Source organism: Drosophila novamexicana, unplaced genomic scaffold, assembly GCF_003285875.2.
Source record: "Drosophila novamexicana strain 15010-1031.04,08,12 unplaced genomic scaffold, DnovRS2.1 tig00000108-arrow-pilon, whole genome shotgun sequence".
Taxonomy (NCBI): Eukaryota; Metazoa; Arthropoda; class Insecta; order Diptera; family Drosophilidae; genus Drosophila; species Drosophila novamexicana.
The window spans coordinates 775,602-799,951 of NW_020824772.1; the positions used below are offsets into that span (position 1 = coordinate 775,602).

Below are 24,350 nucleotides of genomic sequence, written 5' to 3' on the forward strand. Positions count from 1 at the left end.
TGAAAATTATACATATATATATATAGTGTAGGATTTAGAAAGTAGTTTTTTTCTAATTGTACACAAGGGTTTTAAATGTTTTAAAGTGCTGCTTTGCTTAAAACTCTTGCATGCTTTTAATCTAGAAACGTCGAAATTTTTGAAAAAATTCCAACTTTGAATACTTATACAAGCTATTTTGATATTTGTTGGCAAAAGTGCAACACGGATCAAAACTGCAGCTCAGATCAAATTGTTTCATGTAGAAGCGAGAAGCGTTCGTAAGCCTGCCACATAGTCGGGGCAACATACAATGCTGAGTGACTGTAAATTCTGACAAATTCCAGTTACGTTAATCCTCTGGCGTCCAAACATAAAAGCAGCCATTGTGAATGTGAATGCTGTTCAATCCGGCAGCAGAAAACTTGGGCAACAATGCAAATGCAACGCTGCGGCGCACACTGAAAGTGTGTTTGTGTTCGTGTGTGTGTGCTATATATGTGCATGTTTTATATATGTGTGTGTGTGTGTGTGCATTGTATGTGTGGTGTGTGTGTGCATCTAATAAGCCTTTAACAATGCGCACACGAGGTGTTAATGCCGCCACTTTGGCTTCAGTTACGTCTGCGGCACTGAGGCACTCAGAGTTCGTTGCCTACTTTTGGGAGTTGCACTAACTCAACAGCTACCTTGCCACCCTTCGGTTTGCCCCTGGTGGTAGCTGTGATTTATTTACCGTTGAAATTATCTTGTTTTGCGGTTTGATGCATCGCATTGCCAAAGTAACTTTATTTTGCACTCGAAACCTTTTTGCACTCTGCTCGCCGCGCAGCTATATAAAAATTTACGTTTCGGCCTGTTGTTTTTCCTTTTTTTTTTATTTTCTTTTAGTTTTTTGGCTTTGCTAACTTTTTAACTAACGTCGACTTGAGTGAAAATTGACTCAACGTTGTGCGAGCTGCTTTGCCTGTGGTCGGGGCTTCTGCTGTAGGCGGTTGGAGTTTTTTTTCTACCCTTGCATGAAAGTTCTTCTTTTTCGTTCTCTTTTTCTTTTTTTGTTAGACAATCAATATTTGCGCCTGTGTGGGCCATACTGGGGGCGGGGCAGAAGGCAACAACTTAGCCAACTGTTTATCTATCTAGCTACAGTTTTGAAGTTTTAGTGTGCTGGGTTTGCGAACCTCGAGCTGCGAGCCGGAGCGCTAAGCACCACACTTTAGCTTAATTGGCAACCACGCGAATTGTGTACATTTTTAAGTAAGAGTTAATATTGGAGAGCAGCAGGACGCTGTTGCAACTTTTGAGGCTTTAGTTTATTGCAATTTGACACTTGAGCTTTCTGTGTGCCCGGCTGCCTGGTTGCCCCGACTGCCCGTGGTCTGCATTCAATCCACCTGAGTGCTGGGTAAATAGATGCACCGCCACGAAAGCTTTTCCGGTTCTATTTGTGTTGTAGTGTGTGTAGTGTGTGTAGTGTGCTGTGTTGTGTGGCTTAGCTAGGCAAGTCCGACTGTTGGGCAATGCCACAGACATGGAAAACCAATATCAAAGCCAACCACATATCACAGTCACAACACTCTGCACACACACACACACACACACACACATACGTACACATTGGTTAGCCTGGCTAAAAGTTGTGGATCAGCGACAGCCATGTTTAATTTTTTGTTTTAATAGCTAATAGCTGTGCGTATGTGTGCGCCTGTGTGTGTGCTTGTGTCTATGCTTATCGAGCGTAAATGGCTTACACAATTATTGCATTATTATCCCGGTAATGCATTGTTTTGGCTGCCAGAATGCCGCTACATTGCGGCCAAAGACTGTAAAAACGTAAGCCCCGATCTCCATTGATAATGTATGGGCTAAATGAAAAGTTAATGCCCAAAATTTGGGCTAATATCGATTGCGCCCAGATGATTAGCAGGAATATAGATTATTTCTATTCTTTTTTATAGGAATAAAACTGTTTTTACACAGCTAGAAAAGCTAGATAAAACTTTCTTTTAGTTCAAATATGCTTTAATCTTTGATTATTTATGGACTATTATGGATTTGGAAATAGGGCAGTGAAGAGAGGATAATGCCTAATTTCCTAGCTCTAGCTAGATGCTGAACCAATAACATTTTCTCAACTTGAAACTTGTCTGTGATTAATTAAATTTGATAAATAACTTTGCAGCTTTTGTTCACTGTGCGCAGCTGGGCTTAAGCTAAATACTTTTGTTTGTAATTTATTTGAAAATTGATTATAAATTATGTACTAAAAAAGCATAAAATGCGAGCATAACAACAACAACAGGCACTTGAATGGTCTGTAATTTTAATTAAAATAAACAGACGTCGTTCGGTGCTAAAAACAACAACACATATACGTTTATACTTATATAGAGCTGATTATATTTAGGGTCGCCGTACAACTTTTGGCCATAATTGTAAGCCGAGTCTGCTGTTGTTTGGTTTTGCTGTGCACTCCCCTTTGTTTTGTTTTATTTTGTTGATTTTTTAGTTGTACGTTGTAGCTGTCATTATAAATTGCATTTATGCCAAACGTTTAAGTCCGTTCCTATGTTAGCTTTACTGTAGCTTTAATGAGGTGACACCGAAAACTCTGCTCTGAACCATAAAAGTAGTTTGCTTATAATACATAAATTGGTAATTACAATTAATTAATATGCATAAAAATGCCATATATTAATTTTGATTGACATTTATGCAGAGTATATTTATAATTCAAAATTTATATTAATATCTAAAAATACTCTTGTCAATTAAATAAAAAGTAAAAATGTAACTACCTCAAGATGAAGATATATATGCATATATTGCATGTACTTCATGAATACGTTTTTCAGTGATTAAAGGAATTCGAATGTCGGATTGAATTTTCATGCATTTTTCAAGAATCGTGCAAGGTCCAGTCCTCCTGGCTGGGAAACGTGGATCAAAGGTGGTACGAACGAGAGATGTCACCACAAGACGGAAGACTTTGATTCAAAGTTTTGGTTATTTATATGATGGACCTTAAACTCATTTTCAAATATATTCAAAACCATATACATCACATTTATTAGCCTTATAAAAGAAATTAAATTAGGAATTTCTAAAAGACAACCACACGTTTTTTTTTTATTAATAGGGTTTGGTTCAGCTTTAGATCCAGCATCTTTAGAGCTGCCTAAGGGCTATTCAGGGTTCAATAAAAATCTTATTTTATCTTAATTCCGGTTTCACAACTTAAAACCGGGTTGATTGCCTTACACTCACAGCTCACCCAAGCTAATGATATGCTAAAAGAAACCCCCGACTTTTATTAATTTAGCCCATTACGCTTCACATAATGAGGTTTTTCTGGCAGCTGCCACGCCCCCATTGCGAACAATGACTATGCAGGAAGCAAACAAAATGGTTGACCAAAAATGACGCGCAAATGTTGACAGCATTAAATTAAAGCGTCATAAAATGGCGCAAACCACACGCAAAATATATGCATATAAATCAGGGGAACAGCTCCAATTTCTGCAAAAAAATGCTGCTCGCCTTAGCTTACAACCTCGCGCTGATTGACGTGAGCCTGACCAGGCAACTACTGCTAATTTGGACGAAGCAACGGCGACAACGTCGACTCCACACTTGGCGAGACGATAAAAAAGAAGAACCCAAACAACCAAAACAAAACCCAAACCCAGCCAAACCAAACAACAGAAAACAGAAGCAACAACAATAGCAACGGCAACAGCGGGAACAAAATGTGCTGAAATTCCATCAAAGCGACGTTTTACGGATAAAACATTTGCATATTTTGATTGGACACGCCCAGTTCGGTGTAGGGCAAGTGGGCGAGCAAACAATAAGGCAGTCAATGACGATGCCGATGCCGATGCCAAAGCAGAACCAGAAGCCGATGCCAACGCTAACGCCAACGCCAACGCTTTTGACCAGTTTGGCATGCGGCTAACAAACTGCGACGTGCGCTAGGTTTCGCAACAACAACAATGGACACAATCGGGCCGATAAGCGAGCCAAAGCCTCGAGCTGGTCACTCCCATTGTTAACCGCCCACTCGCTGGCTGGTTGGCTGGCTGGCTGGCTGACTGGCCTATCATCCGGCTGACGTGACATGGCAACGATTTTTACACTTTGCACATTTTTGTGCTCCTGACGCGTCAATTGTTGTTGCCACACCCTGCATTTGTAGGTTAAGTGGGTTACATGAGCTTGTATACAAAAAAAAAAAATCATCAATTTACGCAATTAAATAGATAGCGCACCTTCAATTAAACGATAGCAGCATGAAACTCTATATTTGTTCAGCCAGGACTCGAACCAATTGCCCAAAAAAGTAGCTTCACATAAATCTGAACCCTTTTTTAAAAAATTATTTTACTATGAAAGTTAATTTTTTGGGCTATAAGATTTTTAGTTGTCAGCTTGAGCCAAAGTGATTTTGAATCTTTAAATATTTGTTTTTGTTATAAATATTGTATCAAAAATATAAGATATATTAAAATTCGTTTCGTGAATCAAGTGAAAAGTGAAAATGTTGTTGCCTAGCTTACAGGGTATTTTGGCGGCTAACAATTGCATTTGCATAGCCTGTTGTTGTTGGGCGCTGTTAGAGCGCGCTTTTTAGTTGAGCTTCAGTTTTTGTGGCACATTTTGGTCGCGTTGTCGTTGCGGGCAATAAATCTTCATTTTCACTATTAAAATGTTGTAATATTTTTCGTTTTTTTTTTTATTTTTTATTTTTTTCCTAATGCCTTGACGATTGTCCTTGTCGCGGTGCGTTTGAGCGTTTATATAGCCGTACATTTTGAATTTTTAGCGGCCATAAATAAAAAAGAAAAAAGAATTGAAAGCTGGCAACTAGCACGTTTCTTGCGTTTTATTTTGGTGCGCAGTCTAGATTTTATGGCTTTAAATGGATTTATGCCTTTTAATGCAGACGCCTTAAATGTCCTGCCGGTAGGAGTAATTGATCTTTAATCTATAATTGTGGGTTCTTCCAGCTCTGGGACCAGTTAAAGTTTATGGCATTTAGTGAACCAAGTGCCCTTTAAATTGTTTTTCTCATATCCAAAGCGATTGCTGATGTCAGCGCACAAAGCACACGTTACGTATACGCAACGTGCCACGCGAAGTTGACTTGTGTGGCAAGTTGTCCACAGCTACCATTTGGCAATTTGCTAGCTGTGTTAATGCAAGCTGCCAGTTTATTAAATTAAAATAAATGTCACACAATTGAAAGCCGCTGCATGGCGATTTGCAAATTGTATTGCCAACTGCCAGCTCTCTACGGATCAGGTGTGTGCCAGGCACCAAATTGTCGGATAACCAAGCAGGTGACAACAATTTGACGCTCTGCATGATTTTGTGTGCGTGACAAAATATTCCGTTTGCATGCAACTTCACTCATTCAGCCAGTGTTGCCATAGCTCACAAAATTGTGTTGCATTTTGCATTGTTGTTCCTCGTCTGATTATTAAGTCGAATTGGTGTGCTGTACAATTTGAAATTCTTGTAATTTTGGCACAAATTGTGTTACGCATAGAAGGTAACAAATTCGGCAATAACTGCCGAGTTGATAAAGCATTGTCAGTAGGTCTTCTTTTTTGCAAACCAGACTCTCAGTTGTAAATCAAGGGTTCATCTTTCTGTTTCAGGCAGTACGCAAATCGGAAGCCAATATATCGAAAACTCTCTTAAAATTTGTTGTTGTTTTATTTCTAAATCTCATGACCAAGCCTGGTAATTACTTCATGTTATTCATAAGCCTTTCATTTGGCCAAATTATATTTATTATATAGGAAAAATCGTTTGCAAACTAAACTGCTGCATGCAACATTTTTCTGTTCTTCAAGATATTTTCACCAAACTAAGAAACTGTTATATATAGAGTGATATTCGACCTCTATTCTGCTGACTATACAAATCAGCAAAACCATGACAAAACGGACTGCCATATCATATGGCTTATGAAGCTTTGATACATGTGCATTTAATCTACGTTGTGTGTGTCTCTAAATTGTGGTTCTTTCTTGCTTATGATGAGTTCATCTAATCACATGGCTGGTAGCTAAGCGTGTTCAGTATATTTCAAGAGTTTGAATGGTCCAAGAAAAATACCTATTAAAGAGCCAAGAGCCTAGCATAGTAAATAGCTTGAATCACTTTATTCGGGGCAATAAATCAAACTGTCTAAAATGGCACAAATAAATTTTCATACTGAAAAAGGCATTTGCGATGAAATTAATACGCTACGGTATGTAACTAGGCACACACACACACACACACATATATTATATCCTCTATATGCTATATGCATATCGCTGCTGTGATTAATGCTTAGCGCGCATTCACGGCGTATGGGTAACATTTTGCTGGCTGTCTTTATTAATGGACGCTGATTTTCACATAAAGCAATACTCGTTCACTAGAAAAGCCGTCTTTGGCAGCAGGCTTTATATGTATATAAGGTGTAAGGCTACAGTTAAGACAGGAGCTGCGGCTTGTTCATGAGAACTTACTGAGTGTGTGTGATTGTGCATGCGTGTGTATGTGTGTGTAAGTATGTGGCTAGCTTGAAGAGCAGTCAGGCCCAGTACAGCTAGGGCATTGTTGTAGAGTCATTAAGGTGTAAATTATACTTCTAATTAGCCATTAAGTAGCAACAGCCGCCAGGCAGCAGTCAACGTTTAAGAGCAGATGCCAAGCTAGCAAAGCTGCCACAGTGATATACATATATGTATGTGTGTGTGTGCGCCTGTGGCGTGGCAAGAACTATGAAAATGCAATAAAACTTAATGAGCTAACATAATGTGAAAATAAAAAGTAAATTAAAGCAGTCTTAACTTTGGGCATTGAATTTTACTTTGACATGGAGTAACATGCAAAGCGAGCTCCGTGTTTGTTTCCCTTAGCAGTTGCTTATTATGTGCCCTGGTTTAAGTTTTAGGTGGGTCCAATCAAATTTCAAAGGGCCCAGAAAAACTACCTGACGTTTTTTTTTGCTGTTGTTAAAGCTGCACAACAAACAAAGGCATCAAAGTCTCAAACACATAAAAATAGTTAAGAAAAGACAATGCACTCGAGTCAATACCAAATGTGTAGGAGTGTGTACGTGTGTGTGTCTGTGAGTATCTTGAATCCTTTACCTATAATGCTTATAAAGAGAAGGACAAACAACAACCATAGCAACAGCATCAACAAAGCATGTGCGAGAAAAAACGTAGAATAAACAAAAGCAGGAAAAAAGGAAAACTAACTGAATTCTAGAGAAATAAATAAAGTGAAGAGATGCGAGCGAGCTGCAGCGCCAGACAGACTGTTGAAGCAGAAAATCGAAAATTTATACAAATAATATATTGAAAATATAAGAGAAAAAGAGAAAGCTAAGAGAATGCCAGCGACAACGTTGCAAAAGCGTTCAGCAAATGTGCAGCGGCAACAAAAGGAGCAGCGCGTTTCCATTGCCAACGTATGTGTGGCTGTGTGTGTAGGTGTGCGTGTGTAGGCCTGTGTGTGTGTGTGTGGAAGCTGGCATTATGGTATGGGTGTTTGCTATGGCTAAATTTGCATTTATTTTCTGAGGGCATGTTCAAATGTGCAACGAACTGTGTTTGAGTGGAAGACAACGCTCGCCGGGGCAGTGTCAGTGGCTGCAGCAAGGTGCCGGGGCAGGGGCAGGGGCAGTGGCGGGGGCAGGCAACTGCACGGGCACACTCGAGTGGTGCAATCAAAGAAGATGCCGCTGCCTGCAGCAGTTAGCGCTCATTGCAGTCCGCTCTTGGTCTCTCTTTGATAGCATGTCCAAACAGCTTAAGACAAATGCACAAACAGGCCGTCAAACACACACACATACATACATACACACACACACACACACACGCACGCACAGGACATACACAGAAAACTGACCCTGCAGCAAAACCTGTAACGGAGCTGCATGAAACTGGCTTTGATTTGACTGCTGTTAACATTTTAAAGCATTTTACTTTTGATGGCAAAATTGAATTTTTCCCTTTGCAGAAACTAAAAAAAAAACGAGCTTTGCAAAAATCCAGAGGGAAAGTAAGAAGAAGACGGCACACATAATGCTGAGCTGCCGTGCTCATTGCTTGTATTTATTTTTTTTGCAAATTGCGTCATGTTGCATAATGAGCTGTAAACCAGCGAGCAGCAGAAGCAGGAGGAGGAGGAGGAGGAGCAGCTTGCCAAGTATTTACGTTTTTACCAGGCACACATGGCGTATGAGTGACATTTAATTTTCAGTCGACTGTAGCACAGAAAATTCAGCCCGTGTGTGTGTCTATGACACTCATCAAACACGACAACTTAAATTTAACTGCACACATTTCGTAGCTTCAATTTTAATAATTAATTGCATTTTCAAATTATTTGCATAGTCAATACGCATAATTTCAATTTTCACATATAGCTGTTGAATTAAATTTTCAAGTCAATATAATGAAATGCTTAGGTGTTCATTTAATTTCCACACCTTCTGCCGGCAGCCTTTTAAAGCATGCAAATAAAATTGTTATATATTGGGCAGCTTTGCTTTTTCTTGGCCAACCCAAAAGTTAAACCCCAGGCAGGCCGTAAAAACGCAGGCAGGCGGGTAGCTTGTGGGCAATGTGCGTTGCCCGTTGCCCGTTGCCCGCATCCGGGCACGCATTTCACAGCTAATAATAAATGAGCCGGGGTTGTCGTCGGCAACGTTTTTCAGCTGAGCACGTACGCATAAATTTCAGCGCGATGCGTCAAGTGAGGACCTAAAACACGTGTAAGGCATATATACACAGCGTTTTGGCCTTTTTGTGCACCCTGTACGCATTGGGTGGCTTACATTGGGTATAATATACTGCAGGCTGAAAACCAGTCTGCGATTCTATAGGATTCCCACAGACTCTTCTTGAAACTATATGGGATGTAGAAAGAAAATTTGTGTATCCCATAGGCACAAAAAAGGGTATAATATACTTAAGCAAATGCAATGAGTACGGTAATCAGCTATCAAATAAGGTGTATCTATTCCCAGTTACGTTTCCAGAAGTTTTAATGAGCATAAGCTGTGTCGAAGAGGGTATCTCTTACCCTAGCAAATGCATGTACACAACTATTCATCCGAAATGATCCATATGTTGCCAACAGTTTTCTTTTTTAAAGATCTTTTTATAGCTCCTCGTTTTTCAAAATATTTCCTAGAATACATCAACTATTTGAGATTTCTGCAAATTTTGTAAAATAAGCTAAAATAAGTGTTTTCTTTTGCTTAATGGAAGTTCGAAGAAAATTCTATTCTGCTGCTGATTTCCACTAAATATGGATGTCATAAAGTCTTTCAGCGTCTTGCTCGCAGTTCGGCCCAAAACATATCCAGGTGTATGTCCTTCCTTCCATACGATGTCAAGAATACCATCATCGGAAGGGCTATCGAATTAATCAACAGCGTTTTCGTATCCAAGGCTGCAAACTGGTTTAAAACAGAACTGGTTCGAAATCAGTAATCCAATTTATTTTTACTGTTAACTTAATCTTTATCCAAAATCAAAACTGAACAGCCCAAAATATTTACTGGAGTCGTTGGGATTTTTTCAACGTGCGATCGAAACAATTGTAAATTAAAATTTAATTAAAGTCAAGAAGCCGCTTCCAACCGTGAACCGAATCATTCGCCGGGTATCAAATTTGCAGATCAGCTCAAACTGAATTTTGTGATTTATATGTTATCTCTATATGCTGAGTTAAGAAAACTAAAAATAGCTGTTTAACACAGGGTATATACCCGTACAGCAATTTTCAATTAAATGCAAACTTAATTCCTGTTGCAGGTGTAGGCGGCTAGTGCGTGGCTCCAGTTTCAACGTATATATACATATATATACCTTTTTTCTGTGCCCAGGTCTTGAAGTACCTTATCCCTTAAGCATAATGACCGGCAATTACGGACGGAGAGCTGACGTCGAGGCTGACTCGACTTACAGCCTTGTAAGCATATGTCTGTGAAGTTATGTGCCAAGTGTAACATATTCTAAATAATTGATGAGTGTGCCCGAGCGGAGGCAGCTCGTCAGCCAGTTGGCTTCCAACTTTAAAGCGTATGCAGCATTTGCATAAAAACGGCTTTGACTGCTGCCCATCAATTAGACGCAGTCGCCGGCAGTTGATAATACCTATGCCTGGCCTGGTCCCCAGCTCCTTCCCTGTGCCCGAGCACACATTACAAACACTTCAATTTCCGGCTGTCTGGGCAAGAGGCTTCACTTCACTGACAACCAAGCCTCCTTTGCCATCTGTACTGTGACTGGCAACTTTAATCAACGTAAATTAATCATCTATATACTTCGCAACATAGTTCTTTTGCAGCTTCCGCACATTGCAGCCTCTTTGGATTTATCCAGTTAAATGTCAGTCATTGATCCTTAGTAATTTTTTTTATATTTAAAACGAACCATCTGCCTGTCATACCACATAAATCAATTAGCGTCAAATCAAATGTTTTTTTATTGAAACTTTCAGCGTGAAAGCTAAACAAACGATTACGACTTGTTTTTACTTGCAATGTTTATTCACATTAACAGTCGAGTAATATCAACATCCATTGGGTTCGTAACTATTGCTACCGTTAATACTTTCGTACGTTTTAGCTTGTTATAAAAAGTTGTACATATATAAAATAACTAGCGGGTAATACCCGGCCTTGCCCGTGGCAAGTTTTGTAATAAATACTGTAGATATTACTATTTCAACGGTTGGCATTTAATTGCTGTTCTATCTTGAACTCTTTTATTTGAAAATATGTTTAAAGTCAATAAACGAAAATATGCATACGATTGTAAAATTTTATACATTTAATAAGACCCACCTTTGATAAGAATACGTACCCGTTTTTAAGTGAAGCCGCCGTCTCGTTCATAGTTGAAACGGCCGTCTTCTCTATTGCTTAAGCTGCCGTCGAATCCATAGTTAAAGCCGTCCCCTCCTCTTGAAGTGAATCCTATAAGACTTACTTGAGTTCATGAGAATTGCATAGTAGGGCATTAATTACACACACTTTTCTCTGTGTGCACACGCCCATACATAAATACATACACACGAACACAAATATGGATACATACAAACATGTAACCCATGTATACCCACACACGTCTATACACATATACATACATGCATGCACATAAGCAAACATACACATATACATATATACATTCAGACATACATACATACTTTTATACGTGCATACATACATACATATATATATATATTTATTTATTTATTTATACATGCATACATATATATACATATACATTCATATATACATACGTACGTACGCACATACATAGAAACATTCATAAAGAAAACAAATGACATAACTAATATCTAAATTCGTGACTAAATAAAAATGTTTTGCTAAAGCATGACTTTGGTCATGGTTGCAATATGGATTCTTAGCGTAGCACTTGATAAGCTCCAGATTCAGTTTCACAATCAGTATCAATTAAAATGCAACGGAATAAAGGTGAATTTGTGCTTCTGTTATTACTGCTGAGTGCGCAGATTGTTGTTGGTGTGTGGCTAAAGCGTTATATGGAGGAATTTCATCGGCCTTCCTATTACAATCGAGCGCACAAACAAAACATGCACGTTGATTATAATCGGGATATTTTAGCTGAACGGGATCGTAAAGAACCAGTAGCACGCAGTGCCGCACTGCCAACATTTGATCCCAACGTGCATAAAAGCTATTATGTGCACGTACTGCACAAGGGTTCGGTTTTTTGTAGCGGCGCTCTAATCTCACACCGCATGGTCATCACCTCGTCCCGCTGTTTCCTGAGCAATGAGATTGAGCCGACTCGCGAATACAAGGCCAAGCAGATGTCTGTGTTGCCTGGGCATAGATTCGGTAAACCCAAGCGGAAGGTCTTGAATGTCCAGGCCTTTTATTTGCCCACCAGCAAACATGAGAGCGGAAATATCCACGATATTGCGCTTCTGGGATTGAAGAAGAAGATGAATCGGAAGGTTCGCTATATAAAGCTCTTTGAACAAATGCCAAAACCGGGCGGTACTGTGAATATGTCCTTTTTGGATTCTCAGACTCAAGCTATTACCCTGTTTAAAACCAAGGTGGTAGATTTCGGGGAATGTAAGGCCTCCTTTGAGCAGAGCGGCAAAATTGCTATTCCCTTTGACAAAGAGTTCTTCTGTGTGAGGAACAGGAAGAATGGAGGCTGTAGCACACGCGCCGGCGATCCGCTGATCATTGACAACAAGTTGGCCGGCATCAATATTTATGGCGAGCATTGCGATGAGTTGGAGGGCAATCAAATGGTCGATGTTTACTATGCCATACCGCATACCATACCATTTATACAGAAAGCAACGGACTTACTTAGAGCTTTAACAGGCACAGGGTCCTTCAATGAATCGGCAACAACGAAAAGGACACAGCTAAAGCCAAAGAGAACCACAGTTAAAGTAAATGTATCTACTCATCGTCCAGGGTAACAGAATTATTCACGAAATGAGAAATACATTGATGGAGACATTTTCGTGCCCATGTAGTGTATATATTCCCGATGAGTCAAACAGTCGAGTCCATAAAGCCATATCCACTTTAAGAACTCTGTGTATGAAACTTTTTATTTTTTGTTTCATGAATATATAATCTAGCATTTAAATACTTTACGATACATCTTAATAAATGGGCAAAATATTATCAACGTCAGTCTGTTATATCATAATCCCTATGATTGTCACTGACAAATTTGAGTTTTTGTGTAAAAAACAATTTTGAGCTTCTCAGAAATCTCAGCAGTTCCAATTCTAATTATGCTTTTAACATAAAAAAAATTATATTTATAGGAACAACGAGTCGGAATTTTGTCTGATATTTGTCAGCTAAGGTATGCTTGTAAAAAGATATTCATTATTCTCGATTATAAGTATATTATTAAATATATTCAATCCTTATCTGTCTATTAACGAGAACGTAAATATTATTGAGAAAGTTTACGCTGTTAAATAAATTGATTTAAATTTGTTACATAAATTGATAAGCTAAAGCGAACGCTGAACCATGACGGAAATATGTGTAACGAATGGCGGTTAAGAGTTAGAAATATATAAACTAATTACGTTGTTGACAGTCAAAAATAGACCTCCCACAATGGCAACAGTTACTCTGTGCCTATTATCGTTATCAATCTTTATCGTTCTCAAGCTCAACATAGCGAGTACGAAAATGCATTACCATCGGTATATGCTGTCCGATTACAGGCCACAGCATAAAAACAATGTTCAACAAGACTATAAACGACTACCGCGACCCACGTATCCGCCGGAAAAGCGGATTATGATTAGGTCGGGTACGGACGAGCCGATGGTAGAAATGATCGGGAATGGTGAACATGTACGGCTGCACGATCTACTGGTACGGATATACAATGGCGACAAATTCGTTTGCATTGGAACGCTCTTGACCGAGCAAGTTGCCATAACCGCTAGCACCTGCTACAGATATGGACAAGCCGAGAATTATACCGTCAAGACCTCAAAAGATCAGACCATTGGGTTGTACAACCTAAGCACAGATGCGTTTCCCATTAAGGATAAGGATTCGGTAGTTAGCTTGCTGATTCTAAGGGTACCCGTGCCAAATGTAAGGATTACAGCAAAGCTTTGCTTGGGCAGCCTAGAGGCTAATATGAATGTGGAGCTGCCCACCTACAGTCACACCCGTCGTGTGGTGCAAAATCAACTCTCCCAGGTGCTGCCTCTAGCTGAGTGTCGGCAGCAATTGAATGATACAGACGGCAACATTGTGACAAATGGGATGATCTGTGTTAAGAACGAAAAGCACACGGGCAAATGTCAGAAGACCTTTGGCAGTCCGCTCATTTATGAGAACCAGATCTGCGGCATCAACTTGCTGGGTCACAATTGTCCCAAGAAGTTTGGTGTCGATCTGTATGCCGCCGTCGTTAATGAAGCCCAAGTAAGAAGAAACAGCATTTCAAACATTGCCGCTGCCGACATAGAGGACGCCATATTCTGAGCCAGTGGAATATAATTTATTTCGAATATTTACAAATTCTTATCGGTCGAATCAGTTTATATGATGCTTTCTATATGCGAATGAATATAATACAATCATTTTTTAACTGTTTTTTTTTTTTTGTTTGTTTTAATGTACTCATTTTTTGAGGATTGATAATAGTGTTACAAATAGAAAACCCATCGATTTTCTCTGTTTGCTGTTTTTCGTCGCTCATTGCGTTACAATTCGCAAACAGTTTAAGCTTTACTTTGAAAATAACGTAAACCACTTTGATTTTACATTAAGCGTAAAAGTAAGCTAAATGGGCCAGATAAATCAATTCGATGCCGCTCATTAGGCCATAGCTCAGGCATAACAAATAGAACAAAGTTCACTTGAAATGGAGCACTTACGAAAGGAACTCTTGACTACTCTGACATTGGGGCTTTCTTTATACAAGGTTGAGATCCATATAAATAATTATACTCTGCGGGAGTGCAATCTGAAACATTTGGAACTGTTATCAACTCAGATATCTGATCGATTCCTGCAATGCTGTTGTCTACTTTGTTAAGATTTGTGCTGCTGTTGGCAATCGCCAGTCCCAATATGGCTCAAAAAAAGATTTTGCTAAAGTCAAAAAAGGTTCGAAAGCTTTATGGGACGGGCGATTGGGTGCCCCATTTTGGTTACATTCCCAGCCACGTAGCCAGCCAGCACTTCTATAGAAGTCTTAAAAAGGGCACAATTGTCAATGCTGTAGAGACGGATAACTTTCAAGAATTGAGTGTTTATGTGGCGCGTATTCTCGTTAAAGACAAATTATTTTGCAGCGGTCTTGTGGTCAGTATCCAGACCGTGCTCACGGTCAAAATGTGCATGCACGATAAACTGGCGACAGATGTCGTTGTGAAATTGAGCGATGGCTCAATACATAAAGTGGCCAATAGAACGGACACCCAAGATTTCACAATGTCAAAAACTGCGGACATGCTGACGCTTTTAAGTCTGCAGGACCCGCTGGGAGCACAGTTTGGTAAAGAGCCGCCTATTTGCACGAGCCCCGTGCCATTATCGGAGAAAGTGGACCAGTGGAATTGGGATAAAAATCTGGTCTCTCCGAAAAAGATACTTGCTTCAATGATACCGAGCGATCGCTGCAAGGAAATCATAAACGATCCCGACGGTATGGTGGTCACCCCTGGGATTGACTGTGTCGAAAACACAAAAATTACCAAAAAATGCGAGAAAACCTTTGGACTGCCCTACGTATCGAAGGGCAGTTTCTGTGGCATGAACCTTTTAGGCCACAACTGCCCCAACGCTAGCGCGGCGGATGTCTATGTAAATCTGCTGAAGAAGAATACCTATATAGGTGCGACGCTTTCGAAAGTCTTGGAGAATAATCTGGAGGATAACGTGTTTTAAAAATATTCTGACATTTGATTTGATTTCAATTGATCAAATAAATATGAAACATTGTTAATTGTGAAGTGTTCAATTAAATTAATGAAAAATGTGCTGTCAAATTACGGCTTGGCAAAGATATATTTAATGGGCGGGGCACGTTTAAACATTAAGATACGCTCACATTTGCCGGTTTCATTTTGTGTCATGAATGATGTCAGAGGCATTCAATGGACCAACTGACTGTCTCTGTCTCTTTCTCTCTCGCTCTCTCTGTGCTGCCTGTCTGCTGGCTCACGGCGTTTGTTTCATCAACAAAAAACTTTGTAAACTCAGAAATGAAGTGGCAGCAACATCAACGACAACAACAGCAACAAGGACTACGTTGTGGATGGCAAAAAGAAACCTTTTGTATTGTAGCGATAATGTCATCAACTAAAGTACTCCGTCGGGCATAGTGAAAAGTTCTAGTCAATCGAAATAAAGCACATAATACGTTTGCCGGAAAAGCAGACGTGGATGCCCGTAAATGGAATGGCACATGAAAACTGTGTAAACATCATTAAAATGCTTCTTTTCTATGCCCACTGCAAATGGGGAATCATTCAAATTATACCTTTTTCCTTATTTTGATTATTATTTTTCTGTTTGTTCGATTTTTTGTTTGATTCTGTGTTCTAAGAACTTGATATTTTAACGAAATTTGCAGCTGAATGTTTCGACTGTTGCTTGGCGCACACTCAAATTAATAAAATAATTTGGACTGAATATTTAAAATTGTAAGAGACGCAACCACAGAGCATAAAAATTCCGCTGCCAACTAATTTGTTTTTCACATATTTTCCAACATATTTGCATGTGTATTTCGAACTAAGCGCGTTTGGCCAAAAAGAAAAACCTCAATGAAAATATTCGCAAACAAAAAAAAAAAATGCGGCGGGCCGCAAAGTGAAAACAAAGCAAAGTAAATCGTCGAAAAAAACGTAAACGCATTTGTATGTATGTGCACGTCCTGACTGTGCGCGTATATCTGGCTGTGTGGGACTGTGTGTGTGTGTGTGTGTGTATAAAATTTTACGATAATACGCAACAATTTCGAAATGAGTGCGGCCTGGCCGAATGCTGAGCCTTGAGTGCAAAGAAAGCAATTTCCTCAATATTCTTTATGGCTCAAAGCAAGAGCCTGAAATTGTTTCATGTGGGAGGCGTGAGAAAGAGACGACAGAGAAACACTTTCGCTGCTGTTGTTATTATTTTCAAAGTTCCATAAGTCGACTGCTAATAAAATTTTAGAAGCTCGGCTGTTAACATTATCATAACACACACTGCGGCGCACGAATGTGTAAGTGGCAATATAATAATAATCATGGCGAGAGACACACTCACACATGCACATGCACACAGACAGACACACACTTACATGGCCATTAAGCGCTCTGTCGTCTGTTTGAAGCTTCGACTAGCTTGAGCTTGGGCATTGCGTATACGCCGCGTTGTGCGTGCGCCTTATAATTCATTTATTGACATAATTTCGTTTTATTTTTATTTGCTTCACGGCATTTGCGTTCGCCTTTGCCTTTGATGCGATTGCCACGCCCATTTGCCAACAATGGCAAATTGAAAACATATTGAATATTGAATTTGCCGCCATCCTCCTTAGATCCCACCCCGCCCTTGAGCATAGCCTATTTAATTATGAAGCTGGGCACGCGACGCTGCATACAATTAGATCTTGCTGCTGCTGCATTCATTAAAAAGCACTTTAATCTATGGAGCATGGACGCAAACATGGATCACGCGCCGTCTAATAAATTGGCGTGCTGAGTAAACAAGAAAAAACCAGAGAAAATACAAAAAAAAAAAAATTGAGAAAAAATGCAGAGGAAAAAACGGGAATCTGAATCTTTGGCCGTCGCTGTTGCGCCATTCGGTTATATTTCTTAGCTAACCTGTGGACAGAAATAACAAGAGCAACTACAACTGGACTTGGTCTGCGGATTTGTCTGGCCCGGGTCTGGCATTGGGTACGTGACTGGGAAAATGCATTTCCGCTGCACGTAGAGCCTGGGCAACAAATTTACAACGACAAACCGAAAACTAAAACGAGGCACACGTAAGTCAATCAGCAACTGGACGGCAGCAGTAGCAGCAGCAGTAGCAGTAACAGTAACAACAACAGCAACAGCAGCAGCAGCTACAACTCACAGCATCTGTACTCTAATGCAATGCGGAAGTAACACTCCAATTTAGTGTGTGTGCGGGGAGGGGGAAGGTTGTTTGTGTGTAGCTTCTGATTTTGTTGCTAAGTGAATGAGTTACTTCCGCTTTGCTTAACAATTTCAAATTAAATCACATCAAAGAGCAAAAGGCTAAGGGTCTAAGGGTCATGTGTACTCATATATTTGAATTGGAAATATGTTTGTTATCAACATCCACATTTGAAGTTCGATTTATGGCCAAAGCGCATCAAAAATTAATATATATTGGCTAAAAGAATAACCATTTTTTAATAAGAAACAAATTTTTTGTATATCCATCTATGTCTAAAACTAAGTCAGAGAAATACTTAACGTTTTTATACCCTGAACCCATTAAAAATGGGTATAAGGGTATATTGTATTTGTGCAAAATCCTAATGTATGTAACAGGAAGAAGGAAGCTTCTCCGACCCAAAACAGTATATATATTCTTGATCAGCATCAATAGCCGAGTCGATCTAGCCATGTCCGTCTGTCTGTCCGTCCGTCCGTCCATATGAATGAACGCAAGGATCTTAGAACCTATAAGAGCTGAAATTTTAGATGTAGATGCTCCTAGTTCCCGCGCAGATCGAGTTTGTTTCCGATAATCGATAACTTACTATATCGATATCCTGTTTTTTGGGCAATTTTGGTAAATAATAAGAGCTAGAGTCACCAAACTTTACGTATAGCTTCTAAAATAGAATATATATATGCATTTGATATTGGAAAAAGAGGGTTCAGGGTATCCCATAGTCGGGAGCTCCCGACTAGAACCTTTTACTTGTTGTAACTGAAAACGCAAACGGCGTTTACTTGGCATTGGTTACAAATGATTACAGATAAAATATTAATTTATAAAAGGTATATATATATACATATATATATATGCGTGTGTTTGTATGTGTATATACACCCACTAAAATGACACGCATGACAGGTAATATATAGATTTCATGTGGTGCAATTAACACCTTGCGAGCTGCAGACAAATATTTGCCAAACTTATCAAGCGATTTATCAGTAACAAGTTTTGACAGGCAGTTAGATAGTGGGCAAGAGCGAAAGAGAGTGAGCGGGAGAGAGGGAGAGAGAGGCAGTGAGCGACTAAGAGAGGGACAGAGAGAGAGAGAGAGAGGGATAGAGGGATAGAGACATGTGCGAAGCCAGTTTTTAGGTTTCAATTTTCAGCTTTTTATGACGACATAATTATTGGTAAATAAAATAACAAACACCTGATTTCTTTGCAGCTGATATTTATTTGCCTAGAAATTGGATTACAACGCGCATTCACTGACCGAGCCTGAAGCATTATGGGTTTGCGCATTTGCTGGCAGCATGGGGCAAGCCCAGTCAGTACGCTGTGATGTCGGGCAGCCTGCACCGCCGGCTGCGCTGTTGCCTGGTCTGCATCTTGGCCTTTTTAGGCCTGCAGTCTGTGGTTGTGCTGCTGCGTCTTGGCCTATTTGATGAATTCGCGAGCAGTCAAGTGAGTATTAAGCATTTGTTATAATTGTAAACAGCTTTGACGTGTGTTTCCCAGTTAATCTTGCAGCAGCAACAACTGAGCTTGCAGTTTATCGCGCATACGCCCGATAAGCCGGATGACTTTTTTCAATACAATCGCCAGCTGAGTGACAATTTGCCGGCAGTGCGTGCACTGCCAGCGACGCGGCATTACAGGTTGGTACAACCAAGTGGCATTTACAATTTACCCTACACCCATTAATATAATTAAGATAGGGTATATAGGTTAAGCGCTCTTGTTTGTAACAGGCAGCACACATTTCTGGCATGGGACTTACCTGATGACCAAGTGTTTGCCCAAGAGAGTTGTCTGCGTATCAGAGTTTTCACTGCCTAGTTCACTGTTTTCTTCTTTACCGTGATCCATTTGCTGATGCTGTTTCGTTTAGTTTTTTAATAATGACGAATGCTAATGGGCAGTTTGGTGCAGGGTATCTACCAGTTGGTTACCAGTTCAACTTGCTTCTGTTTGAAAGTGTTTTCCTATTACTTGCCGCACAGTTGCAACGCTCGCCGCTACGCGTTGCCTCATGCCGCAGCTGCCCAGCTCAGCGTTGTGATAAGTTTTTATAATGAGGCGCGTTCCATGCTGCTGCGAACGATCCTGACGCTGATCAGCCGTACCCCGGAAGCGTATCTACACGAGCTCATCATTATAGACGACTGCAGCGGGGATGGTGAGCCTTTGGAAATGTTGATAATATAAGCAATCGTTTTGACATAGCTCTGAATTTTTAGTCAGATTGCTGGAGAGCCTTGAACGGGTCATGACTCTTGTTTATGCCACACGGAGGCGCCCCACACTTATCTTCAGGCGCAATCTGCGCCGCATGGGCCTAATTTGGTCACGCAACGAGGGCGCTCGTGTGGCAAGTGGCCACTACTTGCTGTTTCTCGATAGTCATTGTGAGGTCAACAATGGCTGGCTGGAACCACTGCTGGACAGGCTGTCGCTGAACTCAATGCTTGCGGTCAGCCCAGTGCTGGATCCCATTGAACCCAAGACCTTGAGCTATCTGGCCGGGAATGTGCTGCTGAAAGGTGGTTTCGATTGGAGCTTGCATTTCCACTGGCTGCCCCGAGTGCTGGCTGTTGAGGAGCTGCCGGAGCGGCCATATAGCAGTCCCACCTTTGCGGGCGGCATACTGATGATCTCACGCGAATGGTTCCACCAGCTGCACGGCTTCAATCCACACCTGGAGGTAACCGCGTCTAATTAACTAGTGCTTGTGGCAAGTGTGCTAATTGCTTATGTCAAGCAATGACACACAACTTTGTGTCGCACAGAGAAAAACCAAGTGGCAACAGAGAGAGATAGAGAGAGAGAGAGAGAGAGAGAGAGAGAGAGAGAGGGAGAGAGAGGGAGAGAGAGAGAAAGAGAGAGAGAGAAAGCGAGAAACTACAGAAAAAAACTCATTCCCATTTGGGGTTTTCCCTTGTCTGTAGATTTGGGGCGGCGAGTCCATTGAGCTTGCCATTAAATTGTGGCTTTGCGGCGGACAAATTGAGATCGTGCCCTGCAGTCGAATCGGACATATTTTTCGAGTGCGCCATGCCTTTGAGTTTCCGCCTCAGTTCGACGAGGACCAGCTGGACAGCACCCAGGCGACATATTTGCGGTAAGTTGAAATGACCAGGGGCAGGTTTGCTCTTTTTATACCCTTAGCCCATTGTAAATGGGTAAAAGAGGCATCCTGTTTTTGTGCAAATGTATGTAACAGACAGAAGGAATCATTTCCAATCTTATAAAGATATTACATTTTTATTTATTTTTCTCACCCCACTTCAAACATTTCGAGCTCAAAAATAGGTTATTGAATATAAAATACAGATTAAGAAAATTTCACATTCTCCCCCAAGCACACATTTAAGTGCCATATTTACGCCTAGAAAATTTTATATAGATCGGACTCTGAACATCGAGTCAAGAATACATTTCCCAAAGTGCCGCAATGTGAACAAGATTGTTAATTAAAGTAGTTCGGTGCCGGCTACAGGGTATCTTTTAGTCGAACACATCAGGCTTGTTTTTTTTTTTTTTGTTTCGGACTGCTGTTTGGGTGACCGGCTTAGGTGTGAAAAGCTCGCCTTTGGTATTTTTCAATTTATTTCAGCCAGACGCTTGCGTGCCGAGGTACCTTTTAATATAAACATTCCCAGCACGCAATGCGAATGCTTACATACTGGTCGCGCCTTCTCCAACTTCTCTATCCTGCAGCAACTCAAAAATCATAGCCGAGTCCTGGCTGGACGAGTACAAATATTTGTTCTACGCTCTCAAACCGGCGGCCAAGCAAATTCCATTGAATCTCCACCCAGTCCAACCCTACGACCCGGCACTGATAAAGGCTGAACGGCAGTGCCATCCATTTGATTGGTATATGCGGCATGTGAGCCCAGAACTTAGGTGAGTCTTCAACTTGAAACAAATAACGGTCCGACTTGTGAATTCCGTTTTATTGACAAAGTACCATTTGTGTTATAAACAATTCGAATTTTTATTGAGGCCATTTGATATGTGTAGCTTTATCAATTAATTCTCACCTGTTGCTGTCGGTTGGCTGTTTTGTGACAGGTTGCAGCACGCGAACCTCAGCGCATTGGGCACCTTACGTAATGCGGGTCGTTGTCTGCACGTGGCAGAAACTAAAGCCAGACTGCAGCTGCAGTTCACCAGTTGCCATCACCTGGGAGTCACGCAGTGGTATTTGCATCACGACACTGGACAACTGAGTACCGAACAGCAGCTATGTTTAGGAGTTGAATTCACAGTGGACCAGCCGCAGTTGAGGTTGGAAACCTGTCGCAATGGCCAAGCGGAGCAGCATTGGCTGCGGACCGACACACAACTACAGCATGCTCAGACGCATCTCTGCCTGGATAATCCGCTTGAGGATCAGCTGGTGCTGAGCGATTGCCGCCCCCATGCAGTTTCCCAATCATTTCAATTTGCATTGGAAATGCAGGTACAAGCATAAGCCCGCTAATGACCTACAGATTGAGTAGTTGGTGGCTCGTTGGCAACTAATCAAAATGTTGGCTTGCTGTGCTAATCTCTGTGAAATATTTCCGTTGCTGCAGTCGCCATAGATTATCACCAGGGGAAGCACTAAATAATGGAAACACATACACACAGCGAACGAGAGAGAGAGAGAGAGACAAAGAACAGAGAGGTGTAGTGAATGGTGCGGATTGCGTTTTTGTGGAGTCTACGCTTTGATATCAAGACATTGCGCGCTTCCTGTCGCATCCGTCACACGCGACAGCACACAATGAAGCTGCCGCAGGAGCTGGGGTAGGAGCAGGATCTGAAACAGGAACAGGAGCTGTAGCTGTGGCTGGAGCTGCAGACGGATAAAAGACAACAACGGCTCGCTTATTGTGCTTCTTGTTTAGATGTCTATGCCATCAGTCAACAATGCGTCGCGTCTGCAATTGTTGTTCTCGCCTGGCAGAGGGCGGCTTGGCAACATCAAAGTCGCCGTGCCGGCCGGGTCGCAAATGTAATTGAGTTGATGACTGGCCGACGAGCTTCCGGCAACTTTGATGGCCTCCGGATGCGTACGACTAAAAAGCGGCGGCGGCGCCAGCACAATACAACCCAAAGAATGCAAAATGCAGTGAGATTTGCAGGCAGCCGCACAGCCGGACAATTTGCGGTACGAGCATTGTTTTCTTTGGCCATCTTTGCGGTAATAAAGCGTAAAAGTTAATTTTGTTGCTCGGTAGCAACAAAACACAACACAACACAACGCAACGGTTGAAGTTGACAATATGACGGCAACTTTGCGCCGCCAGCAATTGCAGCGGGGCAGCAACATTTATTTTATGGTATCACGGCAACAGGCGCTGCCAGCGTTGGCGGCGACAACTGCCAAGCAGCGCGTAAAATCATATTTTTCATGGCATTTTGTAAAAACTAAAATTTCTTCATTGACAGGCTTTGATATGCGCTGGAAACTGTAAATCATAATATGTAAAAATTGGATTTTATAAATATTATTTATTATGTACTACTTAAGCGTTATATAGTTCCTAAATTGTTTGCATTTAAACATTTAAACTTAAAAACAAATAAAAACAAATTAAAAAACGCCTTCCTCTATTCATATAATCGTTTAATCAGTATATGAGCAGGGAACTAATCCCTGAATCTAGGAAACGTTTGAGGACGATTTATACAAAAATATAAAGATAACAAATGCATGAAGTTAAGCAACATAATACAATTATTTGCAAATGCATTTGATGAAACTAATATTTTTTGTTTGTTTTTTTTTTAAAATGTTTAAGCTTTTTTACGTAACAAGGGGTTTTTTTTTTTAATATTTCAATATGTATAAAATACAATAAATAAATTTTATGATTGATTTGGGTTCCCTAAAACTGGAATAGAATGTTTTATAAATAAATATAAACACAAGGGTTTTTAAAAACAAAAAACTTTACACCAATTGAGAGCCATTATGTACATTTAAAGTTTTCTTTGATTTATGAAATTTAAGTTTGCGGTTGGTGTTCGCGAGACTCGCCAGCATATTATACCCAACTAAGCAAATGTATAGGGTAAACAAATAAAACTAGCAGAGAAGTCTAACAAGTTGCAGCTGTTTGTCCGTGCGGAAGCAGCATTTAGTTTAGTTAAGTTTGGTTTATTTTAGTTTATTTTTTAGTTTCTCTCCGGTTATAGCTATGATGGACCATTGTTTGAGACATTTCATTGTGTGCCGCACGGGGCACCTGTGGTCGGTAAATGGCATTTGTGGCACTTGCCGTTACCGTTGCTGTTGCTGTTGCTGTGGCAGCAATAAAAATAAAAACGAAAATGGAAACATTTTGAAGCACTAGAAATGATGGCCAGCTAATTGTTGAAACAATTTTATGGCAATCTTTTCTAAGCATTCGCTTAAATGACGACTCAATGGCCGCAGTCCTTGACATGTTTTTACCCCGGGCTTATATCGCTTATAAAAAAGTTGCGCTTCCATTGAACGGACTCCAGCCAAGGACGGACCTTAATTATGGCCAGCAAGCACGAGGATAAACTGTGCTGGCCACTGGACAATAGCAAAGGGTTGGCCGTTCACAACTTGATTATACATTTGAAGACTCATTTTATTATCTGCATAATTCGTTGCCAAACACACCGCTAA

General features: G+C 40.6%; 4 protein-coding genes across 5 annotated transcripts; all 4 read left to right on the top strand.

The window, feature by feature from the left end:
- Window positions 1-11,480: 11,480 nt before the first annotated feature.
- Window positions 11,481-12,707, top strand: LOC115771941. Its single transcript, XM_030717841.1, has one exon. The coding sequence runs from the start codon at window positions 11,485-11,487 to the stop codon at window positions 12,490-12,492; it is 1,008 nt and encodes a 335-aa protein (XP_030573701.1). The 5' UTR covers window positions 11,481-11,484; the 3' UTR covers window positions 12,493-12,707.
- A 431-nt stretch (window positions 12,708-13,138) lies between these two features.
- LOC115771942 (seminase-like) lies at window positions 13,139-14,152 on the top strand. The gene has a single exon (XM_030717842.1). It carries the CDS (start codon window positions 13,154-13,156, stop codon window positions 14,039-14,041), a length of 888 nt encoding a protein of 295 aa, XP_030573702.1. The 5' UTR covers window positions 13,139-13,153; the 3' UTR covers window positions 14,042-14,152.
- A 284-nt stretch (window positions 14,153-14,436) lies between these two features.
- On the top strand, window positions 14,437-15,510 carry LOC115757667. The gene has a single exon (XM_030697984.1). It carries the CDS (start codon window positions 14,576-14,578, stop codon window positions 15,449-15,451), a length of 876 nt encoding a protein of 291 aa, XP_030553844.1. The 5' UTR covers window positions 14,437-14,575; the 3' UTR covers window positions 15,452-15,510.
- Window positions 15,511-17,490: 1,980 nt separating this feature from the next.
- On the top strand, window positions 17,491-23,247 carry LOC115772061 (putative polypeptide N-acetylgalactosaminyltransferase 13). Of its 2 annotated transcripts, XM_030718005.1 has the most exons (9): window positions 17,491-17,543; window positions 18,921-19,159; window positions 19,214-19,353; window positions 19,699-19,874; window positions 19,936-20,399; window positions 20,644-20,816; window positions 21,416-21,604; window positions 21,773-22,163; window positions 22,279-23,247. In XM_030718005.1, exons 2-9 carry the CDS (start codon window positions 19,037-19,039, stop codon window positions 22,285-22,287), a joined length of 1,665 nt encoding a protein of 554 aa, XP_030573865.1. In that variant the 5' UTR covers window positions 17,491-17,543; window positions 18,921-19,036; the 3' UTR covers window positions 22,288-23,247. The 2 variants fall into 2 exon arrangements, with proteins under 2 accessions (XP_030573865.1, XP_030573864.1); XM_030718004.1 differs by having other exon boundaries at window positions 21,773-23,246.
- Window positions 23,248-24,350: the final 1,103 nt, after the last annotated feature.

Excerpts from the sequence above, each read along its gene's own strand:
- LOC115771941 (XM_030717841.1), top strand. The coding sequence starts at position 11,485 with ATGCAACGGAATAAAGGTGAATTTGTGCTTCTGTTATTACTGCTGAGT.
- LOC115771942 (XM_030717842.1), top strand. The coding sequence starts at position 13,154 with ATGGCAACAGTTACTCTGTGCCTATTATCGTTATCAATCTTTATCGTT.
- LOC115757667 (XM_030697984.1), top strand. The coding sequence starts at position 14,576 with ATGCTGTTGTCTACTTTGTTAAGATTTGTGCTGCTGTTGGCAATCGCC.
- LOC115772061 (XM_030718004.1), top strand. The coding sequence starts at position 19,037 with ATGTCGGGCAGCCTGCACCGCCGGCTGCGCTGTTGCCTGGTCTGCATC. Across the intron at positions 19,354-19,698 it reads CCAGCGACGCGGCATTACAG|TTGCAACGCTCGCCGCTACG; the intron begins GTTGGTACAACC and ends CTTGCCGCACAG. Across the intron at positions 20,400-20,643 it reads GCTTCAATCCACACCTGGAG|ATTTGGGGCGGCGAGTCCAT; the intron begins GTAACCGCGTCT and ends CCTTGTCTGTAG.